General features: G+C 17.8%; 4 protein-coding genes across 4 annotated transcripts; 2 read left to right on the top strand and 2 right to left on the bottom strand.

Annotated features, from left to right (window-relative positions):
• Positions 1-2,064: 2,064 nt before the first annotated feature.
• PADL01_1320400 (3',5'-cyclic nucleotide phosphodiesterase, putative) lies at positions 2,065-6,584 on the top strand (the record flags this gene model as incomplete). Its single annotated transcript, XM_028683745.1, has 9 exons — positions 2,065-3,740; positions 3,873-3,977; positions 4,113-4,212; positions 4,453-4,557; positions 4,661-4,822; positions 4,961-5,371; positions 5,534-5,797; positions 5,898-6,301; positions 6,395-6,584. 9 exons carry the CDS (start codon positions 2,065-2,067, stop codon positions 6,582-6,584), a joined length of 3,417 nt encoding a protein of 1,138 aa, XP_028539893.1.
• A 409-nt stretch (positions 6,585-6,993) lies between these two features.
• On the bottom strand, positions 6,994-9,438 carry PADL01_1320300 (palmitoyltransferase, putative; the record flags this gene model as incomplete). Its single annotated transcript, XM_028683744.1, has 12 exons — positions 6,994-7,056; positions 7,247-7,274; positions 7,387-7,435; positions 7,525-7,667; positions 7,859-7,932; positions 8,027-8,135; positions 8,239-8,326; positions 8,466-8,519; positions 8,616-8,662; positions 8,784-8,897; positions 9,121-9,241; positions 9,387-9,438. 12 exons carry the CDS (start codon positions 9,436-9,438, stop codon positions 6,994-6,996), a joined length of 942 nt encoding a protein of 313 aa, XP_028539892.1.
• Positions 9,439-10,455: 1,017 nt separating this feature from the next.
• Positions 10,456-20,448, top strand: PADL01_1320200 (conserved Plasmodium membrane protein, unknown function; the record flags this gene model as incomplete). Its single annotated transcript, XM_028683743.1, has 1 exon — positions 10,456-20,448. The coding sequence occupies one exon, from the start codon at positions 10,456-10,458 to the stop codon at positions 20,446-20,448; it is 9,993 nt and encodes a 3,330-aa protein (XP_028539891.1).
• Positions 20,449-20,813: 365 nt separating this feature from the next.
• PADL01_1320100 (conserved protein, unknown function) lies at positions 20,814-21,666 on the bottom strand (the record flags this gene model as incomplete). Its single annotated transcript, XM_028683742.1, has 3 exons — positions 20,814-20,930; positions 21,112-21,207; positions 21,643-21,666. The coding sequence occupies 3 exons, from the start codon at positions 21,664-21,666 to the stop codon at positions 20,814-20,816; spliced, it is 237 nt and encodes a 78-aa protein (XP_028539890.1).
• Positions 21,667-22,239: the final 573 nt, after the last annotated feature.

The raw sequence follows: 22,239 nt of genomic DNA, 5'->3' as shown, positions 1-22,239 counted from the left end.
AATATTAACTCTTATAGTACAGTGCAACTAATAAATTAAATAATATAAATAATATATATATATATATATTTATATATTTATATATGTACATGTCTGAAGTCCCTTTAAGTTTCCAATTCTATATAAAAAACAATAGACAGAATAACCACATATAACAAAATTAAGGAATTAGAAAAATATGCATAAGAATATATTTTCCTATGTGGTTATTTATATGCATGTTGATTTTTAAAAAATTTTAAATTTTCATAAAAAGCATAAAAAAAAAAAAAATAAAGGAAAATAGAATAGAATAAAATAAAAGAAAAGAATTAATATGCTTTTTTATTTTCTTCTTTGTACATATATATATATATATATATATATATAATATATATATTTTCGTTCATTTATTTAGTTATACTTTAAAATATTATGCATTGACTTAATAAATGAATTTTTTTCTATTTAGTAAAAAAATTTAATGATATACAAAAAAAAATAAAATAAGGTAGCATATAATATTAATAAATTAAAAAACACCGTTTATTATATTTATGGTCATGTTATAGTTTTTATCTTTTCAGTACTGTATTCTCTTATAATTTTTAATAATTCTTTTTTTTCTATTCTACATATATATACATATAAAAAATAATAAATATTTAGATTATACATGAATTAAAAATATTTATCAGGAATATATTTGTCTGAATTTTAAACTTACTGTTAAATATATTGAAGATAGTATTATTAGACATTAAAATAAAAATATACATAAATATACATATGTGTAATTAAAATAATAAACAATATCCTTCATGTTGTAGCATATTTTAATATTTTTTACATTCATCAGTATTATCCCCCATCATTATAAAATTTCAATGTTTTTTTTTTTTTTTTTTATATTTTTTTTGATGTATGAAAATTATTATATATATATATATATATAAATAAATATCTGTATATATTTATATATATATATATATATGTAATTATTATTTTATTATTATATTACATTTTCGTTTAATGGAAAAATATATAAAATAAGACGTATGAATAATGGTTAAAATTAAAAAAAAAACATAATATATAATGTTTTACATTTTATTTGTAAAAATATAAAAAATATCATCTTTTATGATTCATATATAATATTGTAATTTTGAAAAAAATAATATATTTTTTTTTCATATATTTATATTATTTTTTGTTTATGCACTACGCACATTTATAATATTTATTATAATAGTATTCATTCTTATATTATATTCAGTTTTATTCTTTTTTTTTTTTTTTTTTTTTTTAAATTATATTTTTTATATATATTCCTATCATGAAAGAAAATATAATTTTTTTTTTTTTTTTTTTTTTTGCATTATTATTATATATTTTAATTTTTTTTATATTTTATTTTTCATGTTTAAATCCTTATCATAAATAGTATATAAGTATTATTAAATTACACAGATAAAATATATTTTTCATTTTATATTTAAAAGATAAAAAAAAATAAATGCACTATGAATTCTCCAAAGTAGGGGTGGGGAAAATAAATAATATATAATATCAAATAAATATATATATATATATATATATATATACATTTTTTTTTGTTTATAAAATATGTGTTATGTGTATTAATAATAAAAAAAATATATACCCTTAACAATAAATAAAATGGACAAAATCTGAAAAAAAAAAAAAAAAAAAAAAAAAAAAAAATTATATATATATATATTTATTTATATATAAATTACAATATATTTAGTGCATATTATTTTTATCTTTCATTTTATGATTTTTTGTTTATACACAACAAAATAATATATTGATTACAAGAAAGCATTTCTGAACTATGCGTTATTATTAAATGTAAGAAATGCAAAAGACAATTATATGCTTTTTTAATAATTCCAAATGATTTATAAGTATACACATATATATATATATATATTTAAATATAGATATATATAAGTATACATATATTTAAATATACATATTAATTTAATATATGTATATTTTTATTATTTTGTTTTAATACGTTAACATAAGAATGTAGAATAAGACAATGTATATGAAATGGGTAAGGTAGACGATTTTGAAGAACATAATAAAAATAGTAATCAAGATATTGAAAAAAATGTAGGGAATAGAAGAAGGTCTAATAGTAATACGATGAACGAACAAAATGAGAATATAAATAAAAGTAAATCTATAGTATCTAAAAAGAGTTTTATAATGAATTTATTAAGAAATAAAGAAAAAACAAAGATAGAACAAAATGATGATATTATAGAAGAAACTTTTAAAGAAAGGAAAAGCATTTCGAAAGATATACCACTTATTCCTGAAAATGTAGAAAAAGATAATAAAGTAAAAAAAAAAAATAGCTATTTAAAAAATTTAAATATTCTTGGTAAAACGAAATCTATAGAATTTTCATTTCCATCTAATATATTAAATAATGCACGTAGAAATATTCAAGATAATGATGAAGAGTCACCTTTAACTAGTAATTCTTTACGAACATATAAAGAAGGAATAAGTGAAGATGGTAGACAAAATCAAAGAATTATTGATAATAATTCTATGAATTGGTCTACAAGTAATATAAATACAGAATGTAATTCTGAATTTTCTAATATTGAAGTTAAAGTTTTAAAAAATGAAAAATCCAATTCTGTAAAATTAAAAGAAAATATAATAGATATTCCAAATGACAAAAATAAAAAAGAATTACAGGAAATTAATATAAAGAGTACAAATAAAGATAGTTACAAAAATTTATATTTAAAAGTAAGAAATTCTATAAGTTTTAATGAAAATAATAAAATTGATGATGAAAATAAAAATGATAAAAATAATAATATTGATAATTATAATAATTTTGATGATATTAATAGTAGTAATACTATAACAATCGATGGATTAAATAATGATGATAATATAAAAAAAACTGATAATATAAATAATTTTGATGATACCAATGATCATAATGAACACCATCACGATGATCATCATGATCATAAGATTCGTTCATCTATAAGATCATATGGAAATATTAAATCAAACACTACTAATATAAAAATAAATAATGATAAAAATTTTGATACGAATAAAAATCAAAGGAGTATTTTTGAAAAATATTTTTATGATATATGGAAAAGAAATATAACAATAAAAAAAGAAATATATTCTATAAGTAGTAAAAGTCCACCAAATCCTTTAAAAAGTACATTTGCAGATGCATGTTTAAATCAATCTTCTGAAAAAGAATTATTAAAAAAAATACCATTAAAATTTAATGATGATTCTATAGAATCTTTATATGTATTAAATTTAAATAATTGGATATCATCTAGAATGATTATTATTGGAATTATTATGTTAATATTATCTTTTATTATATGGCCATTAACAACTTGGTCTCTTAAAACAAGTACTTGGGGAAGAGAAACATATATTGTTATATTATTTCATACTTTAATGGCTATTAATACAGTGATATTAGTATTTTTTATAATAATCGGGTCTACAGAATTGTGTAAATATTCTGAATGTATGTCCTATGTACTTTTTTCTTTAATGGTTGCTTTATGGGGTTTATGGAATATAGCTATAGGTTTAACACTGGAGTATAATCCAAACATTAGCGAAATGCCTACGACTACTTATGAGTTGGAAATGATTTATGTACTCACCTACATTTATGGTTTCCTACCTCTGGTTATAATAGATATATTCTTTCCCTCACGGTAAAAAAAAAATATACATACATACATACATATACATATATATATATATATATATATATATATATGTGCATATTTATAATTGTGCAAACTTATGCTTAATGGATATAATATATATTTTATTAATTTTATTAGGACCAAATATAATTGGATTATCCATTTAATATTTATATTCTTAAATTCAACTAGTATCATATTAGTGGGTTCTGCCAAACCTGACTTTGTGCCTGAAATATATGTGTAATTTTTATAAAAAAATAAAAGCGATTAAACAAAAAAATGTTGAAAATGATATATGTTATATGTTAATATGTATAATAAATGAATAAAAAATTATATATATATATATATATATATATATTATTTTTATTATAGGGTTTTTCGAATTTTGGCATATACAACCTTGTCCACATTTTTATACATAGGAAGTTATACCTCAGAACTACAAATACGTTATGTTTTTTATAATTTACTTGTAAGTCATAAGACAAAATTTAAAAAATCAAAAATATATATATATATATATATTTATTTATTTGTATGTACTTCAAACGGTTTTGTAAAATTATATTATATATAAAAATATACATATAAACATTAATATTATATTTAAACGGATTTTTTTTTATTACTTATATATGTTTTCACAATGAAAAAAAAAAAATAATATAATATAATATAAAATAATATACTTTTGTTTTATAATCTCTTATAGGTAGCTGGTTATAAATTAGATAAAATAGAATCAGATATGAAAAATAAAACCAGTAACAAAAAAATTTCAACAGGAATTGAAGATTTAATTAATATGCTAAAGGAGGTAATATGAATATATACACACACATATATATATATATATATTTAATATTTTTAATTATTGTAAATACCTTTTTTATTGTTATTTTTATTCTTCCATTTTTTAGTGTACAAAAGTCATATTGGAATTAGAAAACGAAACTGATACAAATTTTAATGTTCATACGAAAACTTCTTATTGTTCGAATATTTTGGAACAATGTTTGTCAACATTAACAAAATCTGATAACTTGTATAATATTGATTATAATGTTCTCGAAAATCCAGAGGTAAAAAAAAAAAAAAAAAAAAAAAAAAGGAAACAAAATCTATATGAATATATTTATATATACATATTTTATATAATATATATATATATATATAATATGTGTGTGTTCATGTATTTTCTCATTTTTTCCACTTGAAAGAATAAAAAATTTATTGAGGCCTATGTCAGTAAAAGTAAAAGTAATTTTGCTGGGGAAGAAGTGCCAAAAGGAGTAGATTTCAAATTAAACAAATCATTTTCAAACAATGACTGTATAAGTACTGACAAAGTGGATTTAGATAAAAAACAAATAAAAAAATTTTTGAAACAAATTAATATATCCCAATTAACAAAAATGATTCAATTCATTGATAACAAGCTTTTATCAGATTGGGATTTCAATTGTTTAACATATTTTGAAGAATCCGAATATCCTTTTTTTGATATTAACTTATCTTTAATATGTACTATTGATCATAATATTCCTATAAATATAATAATTAACTTTCTCTGCTTTGTTGAAAAGCAGTACAATAATGTTCCTTATCATAATACAATACACGCGACAATGGTAATAAGAATGAATAGGAATATATGTATGCATATATGTTTATTTATATATATATATATGTTCATATTTATGTATATGTGTTTATATTTATTTGGGGACCTTATATTTAACCGTAAAAACAACATGCACACACTACATTTCGTACACACCTTTTCCTTACAGGTAACACAAAAATTTTTTTGTTTGACCAAAAAACTTGGTATATATGATGACCTGGAATATAAAATAAAATTGGTAATGTTTATATCAGGAATTTGTCATGATATAGGACATCCTGGTTATAATAACTTATTTTTTGTAAACAGTTTACATCCATTAAGTATTATTTATAATGACATTAGTGTATTAGAAAATTATCATGCATCTATAACTTTTAAAATATTACAACTAAACCAGTGTAATATTTTGAAAAATTTTTCAGAAAAGGTAAGATCATATTTGTTCCTATACATAAGTATATATATATATATATATATATATATATATATATATATTTTATGAATTTATTTTTATTTTTGCTATTCAGGATTTTCGAATGATGAGATCATATATCATTGAATTAATTTTAAGTACTGATATGAAACATCATTTTGAAATCATATCAAAGTTTAGAATAAGAAGAGAAAATGAAGATTTCGATTATATAAAGAATAGTGATGATTTATTAATATTAACAAAAATGATTATAAAAAGTGCAGATATATCTCATGGATCAGTTTCATGGAGTGAACACTATTCTTGGTGTCAAAGAGTTTTATCTGAATTTTATACTCAAGGAGATGAAGAATTAAAAAATAAAATGCCTTTATCACCTTTGTGTGATAGGACAAAACACAATGAAGTTTGTAAATCTCAAATAACGTTTTTGAAATTTGTTGTCATGCCGTTATTTGAGGAATTGTCCCATATTGATAATAATAAATTTATAAAGTAAAATGAAAAGATAAAATAATATAAAATATAAAAGCTTTTATTATGTATATATATATATATATATATATATATATATTTTATTTTTTATAGGAGTTTCTGCTTAAAAAGATTAAACAGTAATTGTATCATGTGGGATACGCTCATGAAAGAAGAAAAAACAATCGAGGTTTATGATCCTGCGTCCGTTAAATCAAAAGATAAAAAAAAAAAAAAAATAGATAAAAAAAAGAAAAGTTATATTGATTTAACTCTATTTTTTATAAAAAATGTTTCCGATTAAAAAAAAGAAAAAATGAAGCTATATATATAATTATATATATATATGTCTTTATATATATAATAATTTGTAATAACTTATTTTTTTTTTCTTCTTTTATTATATTTCAAATATATTACAATTTTAATTCTTGTATGATATAAAATATGTTTATATCATTTATATAATTTTTTTATGATATTATATTATATTTTATTTTAATGATATATATATATATATATATATATATATGTACATATATATTTTTTTTTTTTGTTGTATCCACATTTTTTCCTCGTTATTTTTGTTTTTTTTTCTTTCTTTTATTTAAAATTATCATTTATTTTAAGACTTAATATTTTTAAATTAATTCTTTTCTCCTTTTTATTTTATTTTTTTAAATAAAAACAGTTATTTTTATTTTATTGTATTTTTAAAACGTTTTGAAAATGATAATATATTTTTGACAAATTAATATTACTAAAAGAGTTATGTTCTTTAAAAAAGAAAGAGAAAAAAAAAAAAAAAAAAAAGACAAAAAAAGTATAACTCTGGTTATACAAAAGAATTAGTTTTAATTTATTAAAAGAAAATTGAAAAAAAAGAAACAAAAAAAAAAAAAAAAATTGAAAAATTAAAAAAAAAATTAAATCAGAAAAGATATTCTTATAATATTAGACTGACACCTTTACAATTTCTTTCCATTCGACTTTGCTAAAAATAAAAATAAAATATATATATATATATATATATATATATATATATATATATGTATGTATGTATATTATATATACAGTCAATATTCTTTTATTTAAATTATAATTACATTTTATCCACGGGTGTAAATAAAAACTTTTTCAAATTTATAAATTTCCCTACAAACAAGAAAAGATGAAATAAAAAATTGAAGAGGGCATTACAAATAATATATATATATATATATAAATATATATTTTTTTTTTACCTTCATCAAATGGGTTATCTCCCGAATATAAGCCCTGGATATCTTCATAGGTTGTCTTATTTTGTAGTACCATTTGTAAATGATACACAAATAAATTAATTAACAAAAGGGAGGATGGAAAGGTATAAATAATATACAAGGTTCTATAAATAAGATAATGATATATATAAAAATGTTTTGTGAAATAAGTAAATACAAATAATTAATAATATATATATATATATATATATATATATATATATATATATTCTTTATTTTAAATATGAACAATATTTTTTTTTTTTTGAAGTTATTTATATTTAAAATTTTTTGTCTGTATTTTTAAAATTATTACATGTGTGGATATTCTCCTATTGTATATAAAATTGGCTGAAATGACAAGCTTCCATTTTCCTTAATACACAATTGCTATAAATAAATATTAAAAATATATATATATATATAATACAAACTTTATCAAGACCATAATCATAAGTATATACATCCTTTTTAATTATATTACGATAAAAAGTCCAACGAATATAAAACATATTATTGTTGAAAGGATCGATAAATTTAAAATGAAAAAAAAGAATCGTCTATAATTTCGATTTCCTACACAATTACCAATCCTAGAAGGAAAAAAAAAAAAAATAAATAAATAAATAAAAATTATACATACACATATATATATATATAGTTAATTTTTAAGAATTTTCTATTTTAGTATCTTACCATACACAGTGATGATCAAATTTCGAGACGCAGTTATTACATGTATAACAATGTTTACTTCTAGGTTCTTTAAAATGATTACAGTTAACTATAAAAAATAAAATATATCATGTTTATTTATATACTTTACGTGGAAATTTTATTAAATATAATTTTGATATTTTTGATATATTTATTGTTTTTATTTCTTTTTATTTTATTTTATTTTATTTTTTGTGATAACATACCACACCAATACTGTTTTATAATTGTTCCATTTATTTTTGCAGTAGTAAATGCAGCTATATAAAAAAAATAATAATAATAATATTAAAATGGAAAAAATATATATATATATATATATACTGTTAATTAAATATAATAATTTCAATTTTTACTTCGTCCTTTTGGCAATGATAAATCAACATAATTCCTTTTAGGTATTCTACATGCGTAATAAAAAAAAAATTTATTTAAATATTATATATTATGAATAAATAGTTTGAATATATATGTATATTAAATATATATATATATATATATATATATATATATTTTATGCGTACATTCCAGGGTCACAAAATGCTGTGGTTGTTAAAAAAAATAAAACTAATATAAAGAAAATTGTCAGGGAAACAAGAGCAACGGTTAAACAAAAGGAACTATCTATTTGGAAATATCTATTAAAAGAAAAGTACAAAAATATATGTATTACATATATTAAGATATATTAAAAATTAGAATAATATTGATACAATTTTATGAAAATGTATACACTTTTTTTGAAGACATGCAAGACTTAATAAGTTCAAAAATAACATAATTAATATAAATTATAAGTACACATAAATATAAATATATATATATATATATATTTACTTATAGATTTCAAAATATACTTACGTTATTATATATATAGGCAAAACCGAAATAATTATAATTATATATGTAAAGAGAAGGAAAAATATATTAGGCCCTGTTATAATATTTCCTTTACAAAAAAAAATGTTGTTACTTTCGTACACTGAGAGGTGAAAAAAAAAATATATATATAATAAATATATATATATATATTTATTTATTTATATTTATGTAGGTATATATTATATATATTCTAATTCTTGTTATCTTTTTATTTTTCCATATATTTTTTTCTTTTTAAAAATCACCTTTATATAAGGGTAACAGGAAAGGAGATTTTGCATCATGTATTTGAACCATTTATGGTAGGAAAACACTCGAATTTTTAACAAAAAAAAAAAAAAAGAAAAGAAGAAAAAAAAAAGTTATTTTTCATAACAATGCATAAAAAATAGAAATATAAATATTCTATCCTCCTACACTTATGAAACACTTTTTTTTTTTTTTTATTTCCCCCATGTATTGTTTCTAAAAAGAGTTATATAAAAAAATATTTCATATGAAATGTAAAAATTAAAACATAAAAATGAATCTTTATATATTATATATATATTATATGCATAATGTTACTGTATGGAAAAAAAAAAAACAACGGTATTAATTCACATATATATATATATATATATATATATATATATATTAATATTATATGTATTACTCCTATTGAGAAAAACAATATATACATAATAGAAATATTTTACAGATATAAAGGCCACGTTGATTATTAATTATATTTTATAAATTACAACATAAATATATATACATAAATATATATATGTATATATAATAATAATATACCAAATATAAAGGTCTTTTATTACATTATTTAGAAATGCTCTTTTTATTTTTTTATTTATTTTCTATTATTGTTTATTTTTTTCTTGTCAATACTGAATTAGTCTCTTAATCATTTTGTAAAATTAAATACAAAAAAAAAAAAAATAAAAAAAAAATAAATAATAAAATGTAATAATATAAAATATAAATATGATAATGTATAGTTTTTAAAATATGATATTATATAAAATTCTAATATTTTAAACAAAAAGGAAAAAAAAAAAAAAAAAAAGATTAATTATTAAATCGAATTGGTTTAAATTAATGACAATTGATAAACAATTATAAATATGAAAAAAAAATATATATAATAATATAATCCTTATTATATTATATATATATGTTATTTTATTATTAATAATATAATGTTTTCATTATAAAAGGAAAACAAATAAAAAGAGAAAGAAAAAAATAAAATAAAACAAGAAAAAAAACAGGAAAAGAAAAAACGAGCAAAAAAAAAAAAAAAAAAAAAAAAAAATGAATAATACAGGCTTAAAATTTTTTGAAAAAGAAAAAAAAATTGAAATAAAGGAAATTGAAAAAAAACTAATAAATATTCACAAATTGGTTTTATGTAATTTAGTTAGTTCAAATAATTTATTAGAAAAAAATAAAGAAAATATTTTATTATATTGGAAAAATTGTTGTTTAAGTGTAACAGATGTAAAAACAAATATAACCTTATTTTTTGAAAATTATTATGAGCACTTTACAATATATAATGAAACAAATATATTAATAGGAGAATATTTTATATATTTAATAATATATTTTAGAAATATAAAAATAAAAAAAAACCCATTAAAAATTATAAATTTTTATATATTTACAGATACGAATAATTATAACTGGAAAGAGAAATTAATTTTTCATTTTTTAAAAAATGCATTTGTTCATATAAAAGATAAAAAAAAAGAAAAAGATTATGAAGATTATTATAATTGTAAAACATTAATTATTGAATATTTAATTAGTAATTATCATATATTTAATAATGAACATATAAATAAATTTTTTTATATTTATATATTAAAGTATATTAATGATAAATTAAAAATTGCCTTTTTAAAAAGAAATCAAAATTATTTAAATATCTTTGCAAACTATTTAATTACGTACCAAATAAATGCAACAATACATTTTATATCTAAAGAATTATTACATATTTTTTTTCTTATTTCACATAATTTAAGAAACATATTATCGAATTTTCCATTTGATAAGGATATATGTACACATGTGTGTTTAATATATCAGCAAGTTAAATATATTATAATTTATTATGAGAATATAATAAATGAATCCTTAAATAATAAAAAATGTTCTGATAAATTAAAAAATGTAGGAGTCTACAAAATAAATCAAAATAATAACAACAGAGATAATATCATTTATAATAATTATCATGATAATGAGGAACATTTGTCTTCTTATGACATACCAAATAATAATTCAGAATTAATAAAAAATGAAGAGGGAAATATAAATCATAAAAAAAACACGGAAATTATATATAATGATTATATAAATGAGAATATTTCGAATTACCATTTTATTGATGATGTTGCATTTGAAAATGTGATAAGCTCAAATGATAATTTTAAGAATGAACAAAATTATCCAAGTATTGAAGAATGCTATACACGTTTGGAACTCACAAATAATATAAAAAATTTATTAAACGAGTGTAATCATATTATTAATGAAAAAAAGAAAGAAAATCCTTTTTTAATATTGTGTAAATATAGAAGCATTTTGATTATAAAATATAAAAATGTAAAAAATACGAATATTTTTGAAAATTTCGATTATTTCATCTTGTTTTTTAAAATAAAAAATTTATTATGTTCAAGTACGAAAAATCCATTTTTTATATTTCTTTGTATTGAGAGTATAAATTATTGGTTACAAAAGAGTGAAAAATTAAATTATGTTTTTGAGCAAGGAAGTAAAATATGTAGTGATAATAATATATATAGTAATAACAATATATGTAGTGATAATAATATATATAGTGATAATAATATATATAGTAATAACAATATATGTAGTGATAATAATATATGTAGTGAGGTTGAAAAGGTGAATCTGGAAAAATTATATAGACAAAACCATTTAGATATGAAAGAAAATAATATTAGTATTGAACACATTTCATCTAATAATATGTATGATACTTTAAAGGATGATACAAATTATATGATGAAAGAAATAAATAGTATGAATTTTATCTCATACAATCAAAATGATGCTACAATTAAAATAAACAAGAATAACGCAAGCATAAAAAGTAATGAACAGGAGTTGAGAACATATCGAGATAAAAGAGCATTTGTTATAATTAATTATGAAAGATATTATTCAAATGAAGATATAAAAAAATGTAAAGAAATAATGTTCCATATAAAATTAGATGAAAAGTTATTAAGTGTAGAAGAAACTTTAAATATTAATGATCTAAAATTAGATTTTGAAATTTTAACATATAAAGAAAAAATAATATTTTTAAAAGAATTATACAATTTTATTATGAATACCATTTTAATAATTTTAAAAAAATATTGTTGGTATAATATAAAGAATATATGGAATAGTTGTATAAGTATATATGAGTTTTTACTTAGTAGTAAAAAAAATATATTTATAAAAAATGATATATATGAACATTTAACATATATTATTTTTAATCAAGAAAAAAAAAGAAAATATTTATGTCTTTCTTTATTATTAAATTATTTTAAGAATTCTATGTGTGAAAAAAACATATTGGAATATCTATTTTATTGTTTCTTTCGAAATGATGAATATTTTATGTCTAGTTTATATGAATTAATAAAACAATGTATTAAACATATCTTTGTACATTCTGAAGATAAATATTTATTGTATTATATATTTATAAAAAATATTTTACTAACAGAAGATCTATTTATGAAAACATTTTATGTAAAAAAATTTATCGAGCTTTTTTATCAAAATGATAATAATTATGTATCTTTTATTCTGAATAAGGAATATTTCAAATTAAAAGATTATCTTGACCCAGAATATGGAAATAGCCCTTCAACCTCATCAAAAAATGATACAATAAAATTAAACTATAATTATTGTAATGATAAAAAACAAAATTATGGTATACCAAAAGAAAAAAAGAATTTTATTATGTTATGGGATGAAAATTATAAATGTTCGAATAATATGATGAATAAAAATTATTTTGAATTTATAAATATTCATCTATTTGAAAAAGTAGAATTGTGTCAAATATTTTTTAATGAATGTATAGATAAAAAAGATGATAATATTTTCTTGAATTATAAAATTATTAATTTATATAAACAAAAAGATATTGTTATAAATATATGTGAAGAAGAAAAAAAAAATAAATTAAAAAAAATATATGGTTTATATAATTTCCATTCAATTGAAAATATAATGTACTTAGAATTATATACCTTATGTACTTTAAGAAAGCATCAAGATTTAAAAATTGTTAATTATAAAAATGATTATTTTTATCAACTTAATAATGATATTTTATTAAATGTAAAGACATTAAAAAATTTGTTATATCATTCAAATGATGAAGTTACCTTATCCATTTTGACCTTTATATGTGAGAATAAATATTTAAATATTTGTGATTTATATTTATTTCTGAGCTTTTTAAATGTATCTATAACGGATAGTTCTAGGGCTAGTAGAGATTCATATAGAAAATATATTTCTTTATTTTTTGAAAAATTTTTTATATATTATCAAAGAATGATAGAATTTGAGAAGAAGACAAAAAATAAAAAAAAAAATATTATAGAGAAAGAAAAAGAAATAAAAATAACAATTGATATGGAAAATGAAAAAAAAAATGAAAATTTAATTAATGATATGAATTTTATAAGAAATAATAAATTGAATAATATCAATGAGTATAATTCATCAGAAAAAAGAGTGTCAAATGATAATATATTAAATACATCATATAATGAATCCTTTTATGGATATGTTTCACAAAATAGCAATCATACAAATATGTATACTAATATTTTTACATTTCTTTATGGTAACAATATATTTTATAAGAATAGAGACGATATGTATAGTAAAGATACTTTTTTAAAAAATAGTTATTTGTCTTGTATGTGCTACACACCTAATGATAAATATATAAATGACAGAAATTATTTGTTTTTATACGATTCTTATTTAATGAATATAATTTTTCTTTTATTTAAAAGTATAAATAAAGATATGTGTATTGAATCATCTATTTATAGTGCAGATATTTTAAATATAATATTTCAATATTGTTCATATTTTGAAAATATTAATTTTTTCTTTTTCCTTTATAATATAAAAACAACATGGAAAGAGTTATATATCATGTCAAAGGAATTATTTTTTAAAACTGTGAGTATTATTTTATTAAAGAAGCATAAGTTTATATCATTAAATAATTTATTTTTACCACTTATGCAATCGCATAAACAAGTTGATCATTCCTTTTTTGCCTTTTTATTACAAATGTGTTTTATGTCATTAAATCATAATAATAATAATAATAATAATTTCTTTTTACTAGATAATATTAATGATAAGAATAAAAGTATGGTATTTTTAAAAGACAATATTAATATAAAATTTAATGAAACAGAACCTATTTGTTTAACTGATTTTTTTTGTCATGGTATTACAAAACATATGGATATATTAAATATTAAAAAAAGTAATATGCATATGATAAATTATATAAATTACTTATTTGGAGGTGATGATAATATATATTCCAAAAAAAATATAAATGGTATTAATAGAAATTGTAATAATCATTGTATAAACAAAAACATTTCATCTTATAATATATATTATGATTATATTAATGAAAATGATGATATTTTCCTTATTCATACAAATATTCCATTGTATATATTACAAAATTTTATATGCAGAATTAAAAAGGAACACATAATAAAATTAACAAAACATAAAGATATAGAAAATAATTGCATGTATAAAATAGCATATTATATAAATGAATTTATTTTATATTTAATAGAAAATACACAATTTAATAAAACGTTGGATATCTCTACTTATTATAAATTTGATGAAATAAGTTTATGTAAATTAAATACATATTTAAATTATGATCATTTAAAATTATATGAATATATAAAAAATGAAAATGAAAAAATTAAAAATAATTCTTATTTAATATTATTAAAAATTTATATATGTAATATATTATATTATGTTATTAATTATTTAAATTTTCTTTTTTTAAATAATTCAAAAAATTTCTTTTTTGATTGTAGAGGACATTTAATATTTGAAAAGGAAAATGAGAAAGAAGCCACTTCCATTATAATATGGTTATCAATAAAGTATATCTGTTCAATGATTACATCTATTGTTGACTTTTGTTTTAAATATAATCTCACATGTGATATAACTCGAAGTGAAGATAAATATATGAATGTAAGTCAAAATATAAGAGTTAATGAAAAAAATGAAAAAAATGGAAAATCTCGCCCTAAAAATGATGAACCAACAACTATTAAACAAAATGATAATACTAAAAAAGAAAAACACAATAAATCTATAACATTTTTTAATAATGAAGAAGTACATTTTATAATTCAGAATCTTTTATGTTTATTATTATATTCAAAACATGTTGCTTGTCAGCAATATTTAGCTGACTGCTTACTAAATATCTGTAGAATTATTGTTTTAAAAAGTAATGAGGAAATGCAATCTATTCCTTTGTTCTATATATTTATCATTTTGCATATTTTCAAAAATGAAAATATAAAGAAGCAAAATCGGATGAATCATGATAATCCTTCTGTAATTGGGTCAAATGAAAAAGACGAGAAAGATAAAAATTTAAGAAAAAATAATAAATTGGAAGAATCATATATGGACATAGAAAAAAAGAAGGATGTTTTTATTGAAAAAGAAAAGTGTTTGTATACAATTAATAAAATAGATCATGAAATAGATGATAAAACGAACAATAATATTTATAGTAATAATAATATTGAAAAATATAATAGTGACAATACTTATTATGATCAAAATTTAGAAACGTTGAATCGAATTATTAGTAAGCTGAATAATATATTGATGATGTCAGAAGAAGAAAATATGGATATCAATGATATACTTTCAATGAATTTTATAAAACATGGAAATAAAATAAATATAACAAATAATTCAAAAAAGGATAAAAATTTAGATAAGGATAACACATCTGATACAGATGATGCTAGTTATTGTAATCACAACTTTAATATGAATAGAAAGTTAAATATGCTAATATTAGACAGTAAAAGAGTTAATATTAATTTTTTAAGAAAATCGAATAATATGTGCTTAGCTTTAGGTTGTTTAACAAAATCATATAGAATAAAAGAACAATATATAATATATAATTTTATTATAAAAATTATTTTAAATTATTTATATAATGGTAATAACCAATATAAAAAGGTTATATGTTTAAATATAATAAAACATATATATACTACTATAGATAATAAAACATTATATGAATATATTAACGATATATATAATATATCTTTAACATATTATAAAAGTGATTTATTTTCATTAAAGAATTCAAGTACATCTTTATATAATATATTAACGAAAAGATTATTATCCAAATTAAATTCTTCATATCATGTATCATCAAATATGTATTATTTCTGTACAGGTAGTAAAAAGAGAATATTCAAAAATATGAATTTAACATTTTTTGATATATTAAATTCGATTCATTTATTACAAGTATTTTTAAATGTGTTTATTAAAAAATGCAAACTTTTAATGAATCATTTTAATAATCAAAATGAAAGTAAATCTTATTTTGATTATTCAAATTTCTTTGCTGAATTTATACCCATTTTAATATTTCTTTCAAACATAATAATATTTAATAATGATGATTATTTTTTATTAAAAAGTAATAAAGGAGATTTAGCATCCACCAATAAGATACCAGAATGTTTTTTTAAGAATGAAAAGAATAAGAATAATAATATATATAAACAAGAATATAATGAAGAAATTTTAATTCAAAAAAAATATAACCATGATAAAGAAAAATGTGCTGATTATAATAATGTTAATGCAAATATTAAAAATGATACAAGTGATTATATAAATAGTAACATAAATATATATTTCATTTTTTGTGATTATTTAAAAAAATTATTTAGATATGGAAATTATTTTGTACAAGTTTTAGTATGCAGAATTATTGTTAATGTCTATTTGCATATATATCTAAAATTGAAAAAAAAGAATGTGATCTTTAATTTTTTAAAAAATATTCTTATAAATGTGATAAAAAATGAAATTGATAGTAAAGGTAAAATGAATGAAAAGAATAATAATCATACAATTAATAGTAATAATCACAACATTGATAGTAATAATCACAACATTGATAGTAATAATCACAACATTGATAGTAATAATCACAACATTGATAGTAATAATCACAATATTAATAGTTACAATAATCCTTATCTACTTTTATTTATCGAATTTATTCGAAGGATAGAATTTCAATATTTAATTGAAGAAAATAAAAAAAAATTTAGGAAAATATTCTTTCAGTTTTTGTACATCTTTTTAAAAAGCAACACATATACAGAAAATTTCTTAATTCTGCAAATATTAAATATTTTATATAACAAAATAAGTATTTGTATAAATAAAAATATAGTTATTTTATTATATAATAAGTTATTATCATATAATAATGATATGTTCATATGTGTATTAGTTAATGAATTGTTAATAAAAATAACCAAAACGGTGAGTAATTTGGTTTGTCTTTTAGATTTATATATGTATAATAAGAATGAAGTTTTTATTGAATCCCTTTTATACAACTGGTTTTTGAATATAAAACGAAATGAAAAAAAAATATTCAAGGAAAAAGAAAATAGTTTAAGTAACACATCAAATTATTCTTCTTTTAAATTTTTTTATGAAAATTGTCATAATATGGTATATCCTTTTTTATATATAAAAAAAGACGATATAAATATGAAAGCATGTCCTCCAAAAAATAGAGTGAATAATATAGAAGAATATATAAATGAGATAGAATATGAAAGATTCGATGAAAAAATATATATATATATTTATTTATTATTATTTGAGATTATTGATATATATAAAAATAATATGAAAATAAAAAAATATTGCTTCAAAATAATATTATCAGTTGTTGAATATATATCTCTTGAAAATTTAGTTATATTTGAAAAAATGAAATCATATTATATAGATAATATACATAGTCATTATTTAGATAAGTATATTATATCATATAGTTATCTTATTTGTTTAAAATATTTTAATAAAAAAATGAAAGAACAGTATTGTAAAAATGCAACTACCAATCGTGTTTCAAGAAATCATTTTATACAAAGTATATATGATTATATTAATGACGAAAAAAAGAAATATATCAAATTATCTTTATCAAATGGAAATATTTATCCAATTGATATTTTTAATTATGTATATTTTTATCAACTCATTTTTATGAATTTTTTTTCATTATTATATAATAAAAATTCTTCCACATATGCAAAATATTTTGTAAACGCATTCCTTAATTATGGTATTATTGATTATGATGCTGAGGAAATAAAAAACAAAGAAAATATCCTTAAAATGGATAAGAGGGTATTACCATCAGAATTTTTTATGAGATATCAACAAATTAAGGATGGAAAGAAAAATATTTATAAAAAGGGAAATGTTGGAAGTGAGTATATTAGTATGAATAAAAATAATATATCAAATAGTTATGAAGAAATGATTTTAAATAACGAGAATATCATAATGAAAAAGGGTTATAGTGATGAAAATGGTATGAAGAAAAATAAATGGATTACCCCAAAAAAGGATAATAATGATAATAATGATAAAAGTGATAAAAGTGATAAATGTGATGATCATAATAATGATGATCATAATAATTATTGTAGTGACTATCATATATTGGACACGAATTTAAAATATTTCAAGTGGTATAAACAGAAACAACAACAAAATATTAAAAAAATTGTACATGATAAAATTGCCAATCAAAATATAACATTCGATATTATATATATAAAAAATCCACTAAAATATGTAAGAAGCTATAATTTGTTCACTAGCTTTTTTATTGTATTATATAGTTGTCTAATATATATGTTAAATGATGAAAGCGAATTAATTAGATATAAAACCAAAATTAGTGTCCTATCATTTATGAAAAGAAATGTATTACATTTATCAAAGAATATCAATTATGTTACTTGTTCTGAATTTTTTATATATTATATTATTAAACATTTTAAAGATATCAGCTCATCTATTTTAATTTTTTGTATTAATCAAACCAAACCTTGTATTAAAGATGAACATTATTATAAGCCATTGAAATTATTTGATCAAGAAAAGTATAATTTGTATATTAATAATATATCATTGAATCATTTGTTTATATTCTATTATATATATAATATTATAGATATTATGGAGAAGAAGGAAAACATCATAAAGCAAAAAAATGTTCTTAATAATTATAAAAAAGACCATAAAAGGATTAATAAAATGAATAATGAACATAATATAATAAAAAGGGTTTATAATAATAATAATATCAATTTTGTTAATTCAGTCGTTCAACCACTTACTGAACGCAATAATAATTTATTATATCAAGAAAACAATATAGTATATTCTCAGAATAAAGAAAAAGAAGGAGTCATTAATTTTTTTACATTCCTTGATACTATGGATAATCAAAAAAAAGAAGTATTTATAAACAATATAAATATTAAGAAATTTAAACATGATATATTTGAACGTGATATATATATACGTAATATTATATTATATAAGAATAATTTTGGATTATTGAAATATAGAGGTACATGGAAACATATTATGAATGAATTATTGTTGTTAAACCATACAAATTTTAATTGTAGTAAGGAAAATAACAATTTGTGGAATGAAAAAAATTTCATAGAAATTATTATGTCAATTATAAAAATGAAATATATTTCAAAAATTAAAAAAAGTTTAGATGATTATATACATCTTTTTTGTTTTAATAAAAAAGTAGATTTCTTTGATTCAAACATTATTATTTGTTTTACTAATTTAATTAATAGAATAATTATTTTACTAATTAATATATATCTTTTCTTTAATAAACAAAATATTATAATTCATTATTATAATAGTTTTTTTTATGATCAAATAATGAGAATTAAATGTAAAGTATTATCTATTTATAATAAATTTGTTTTAAGAAAATATGAAATTAATCCATTTCTTTTAAAAAATATGAAACTTTTATTACACTTACTCAGTACCTCCTTTTTAAAAAATGAGGATTTTTTTTGTGATATATATAAAGTTTTATATTCTTTGAAAAATTCTATATAAATTAAAATAATAATTTTTCTTACTCAAATTATTTTATAATTTGTGTATTTTATTTTATTAATACTGTGTATGTTGTGTGTGTTTTTTTTTTTTTTTTTTTAAACTTATAATTAATAAGAATGAATTAATTATTTCATAAATATTTAAAATTTTATAGATTTGTAAATGTTCTTTTTTTTTTTTTTATATATATATTTCTTATATTAATTTTCAATTTATTTATTAAAGGATTGATATATGTCTTTATTAATATATATATATTGTTAACATGTTGTAACTTATTAAAATGAGATAATAATTATCATTTACATAAAAAAAAATATTAAAAATAGATAAAAGAAATAAAATTTTTAAAATTACACATTTTATGTATCCATAAATTTTTGTGGAAAACATTCTTTTACATCCTTATTATGTTTATTCTGTGCATGTTCGGCTAGCTGTGAAATACTTTGTGTCTGCATAAAAACAGTATAGCATACCTTTACAAAAATAAAATAAAATAATATAAAATAATATAAAATAATATAAAATAAAATAGAAAGAAATGAACGGCAATTTTATGTGTATATGTTCATTTTTTTCCTTTTCAAAAACAGTTCATTATATTTTATATGAATAATTTAAAAATATTTTTATGATATATTGTCTTTCTTATTTTACCTTGCAAGTTACATTTAATGCTTCCTTGTTTGCCTTTAATTGAGATTTTCCTCCTTTAACTTCTACATTTTTTCTTTCCCTAGCCTGGTTTCTTTTCTATTAATAAAAAAAAAAAAAAAACATATATATTAATAATAATATATGTATGTCTGTATGTATGTATGTATGTATGTATGTATGTATGTATGTATGTATGTATGTATGTATGTATGTATGTATGTATGTATGTATGTATGTATGTATGTATGTATGCATGTATGTCTGTATGTATGTATGTCTGTATGTATGTATGTCTGTATGTATGTATGCATGTATGTATGTATGCATGTATGTATTTATGTATGTATGTATGTATGACTGTATGTATGTATGACTGTATGTATGTATGTATGTATGTATGTATGTATGTATGTATGTATGTATGTATGTATGTATGTATGTATGTATGTATGTATGTATGTATGTATGTATGTATGTATGTATGTATGTATGTATGTATGTATATCCTTTTGTTTTATTTTTGATGCTTACACAAGCATTGCTTCCTTTGCCCATTTTGTTCTTATATTAATTTTATATAGATTAATTTATATATATATGTACTTTGAAAAAAATGAAATGTACATATATATATTATTATTTAAAATTTACATAAATAACATTTACAAGCATATAATATGGATACAACAGAATATTTATAACGAAAAAAAAAATAAAATCAAAGTATATTATATTATTATATGTATATTTTTGTATAATTAAAAATAGTTCATATTATATGAAAAATCAGATTAAATCAATATTCTTAAAAAAAATTATATTTTTTTTTTTATTATATATCTTTATTTTTGTAATATTAATTATTATAAATATAAAAACATATAACGAAAATTAATATATCAAAAAATAAACCAATAAATATAACATTCTAAAAAAAAAAAAAAAAAAAAACATAAGATGGGAAAAAATAAGTAATAAAATATTAATAGTAATCAAAAACAATAAAAGGTTTTTTTAAAAAATAAATGAAATAGTAAAAAATAATAAAAATATTCAAATTTTATAATGAAAAAAAAAAAAAAGATAAAAATTATAAATTAATAGAAAATAACAATATATAAAAAAAAA

Source organism: Plasmodium sp. gorilla clade G2, assembly GCF_900097015.1.
Source record: "Plasmodium sp. gorilla clade G2 genome assembly, chromosome: 13".
NCBI lineage: Eukaryota > Apicomplexa > Aconoidasida > Haemosporida > Plasmodiidae > Plasmodium > Plasmodium adleri (nom. inval.).
The sequence above is the reverse complement of the archived record's forward strand: the minus strand, read 5'-3'. Positions and strand labels throughout refer to the sequence as shown.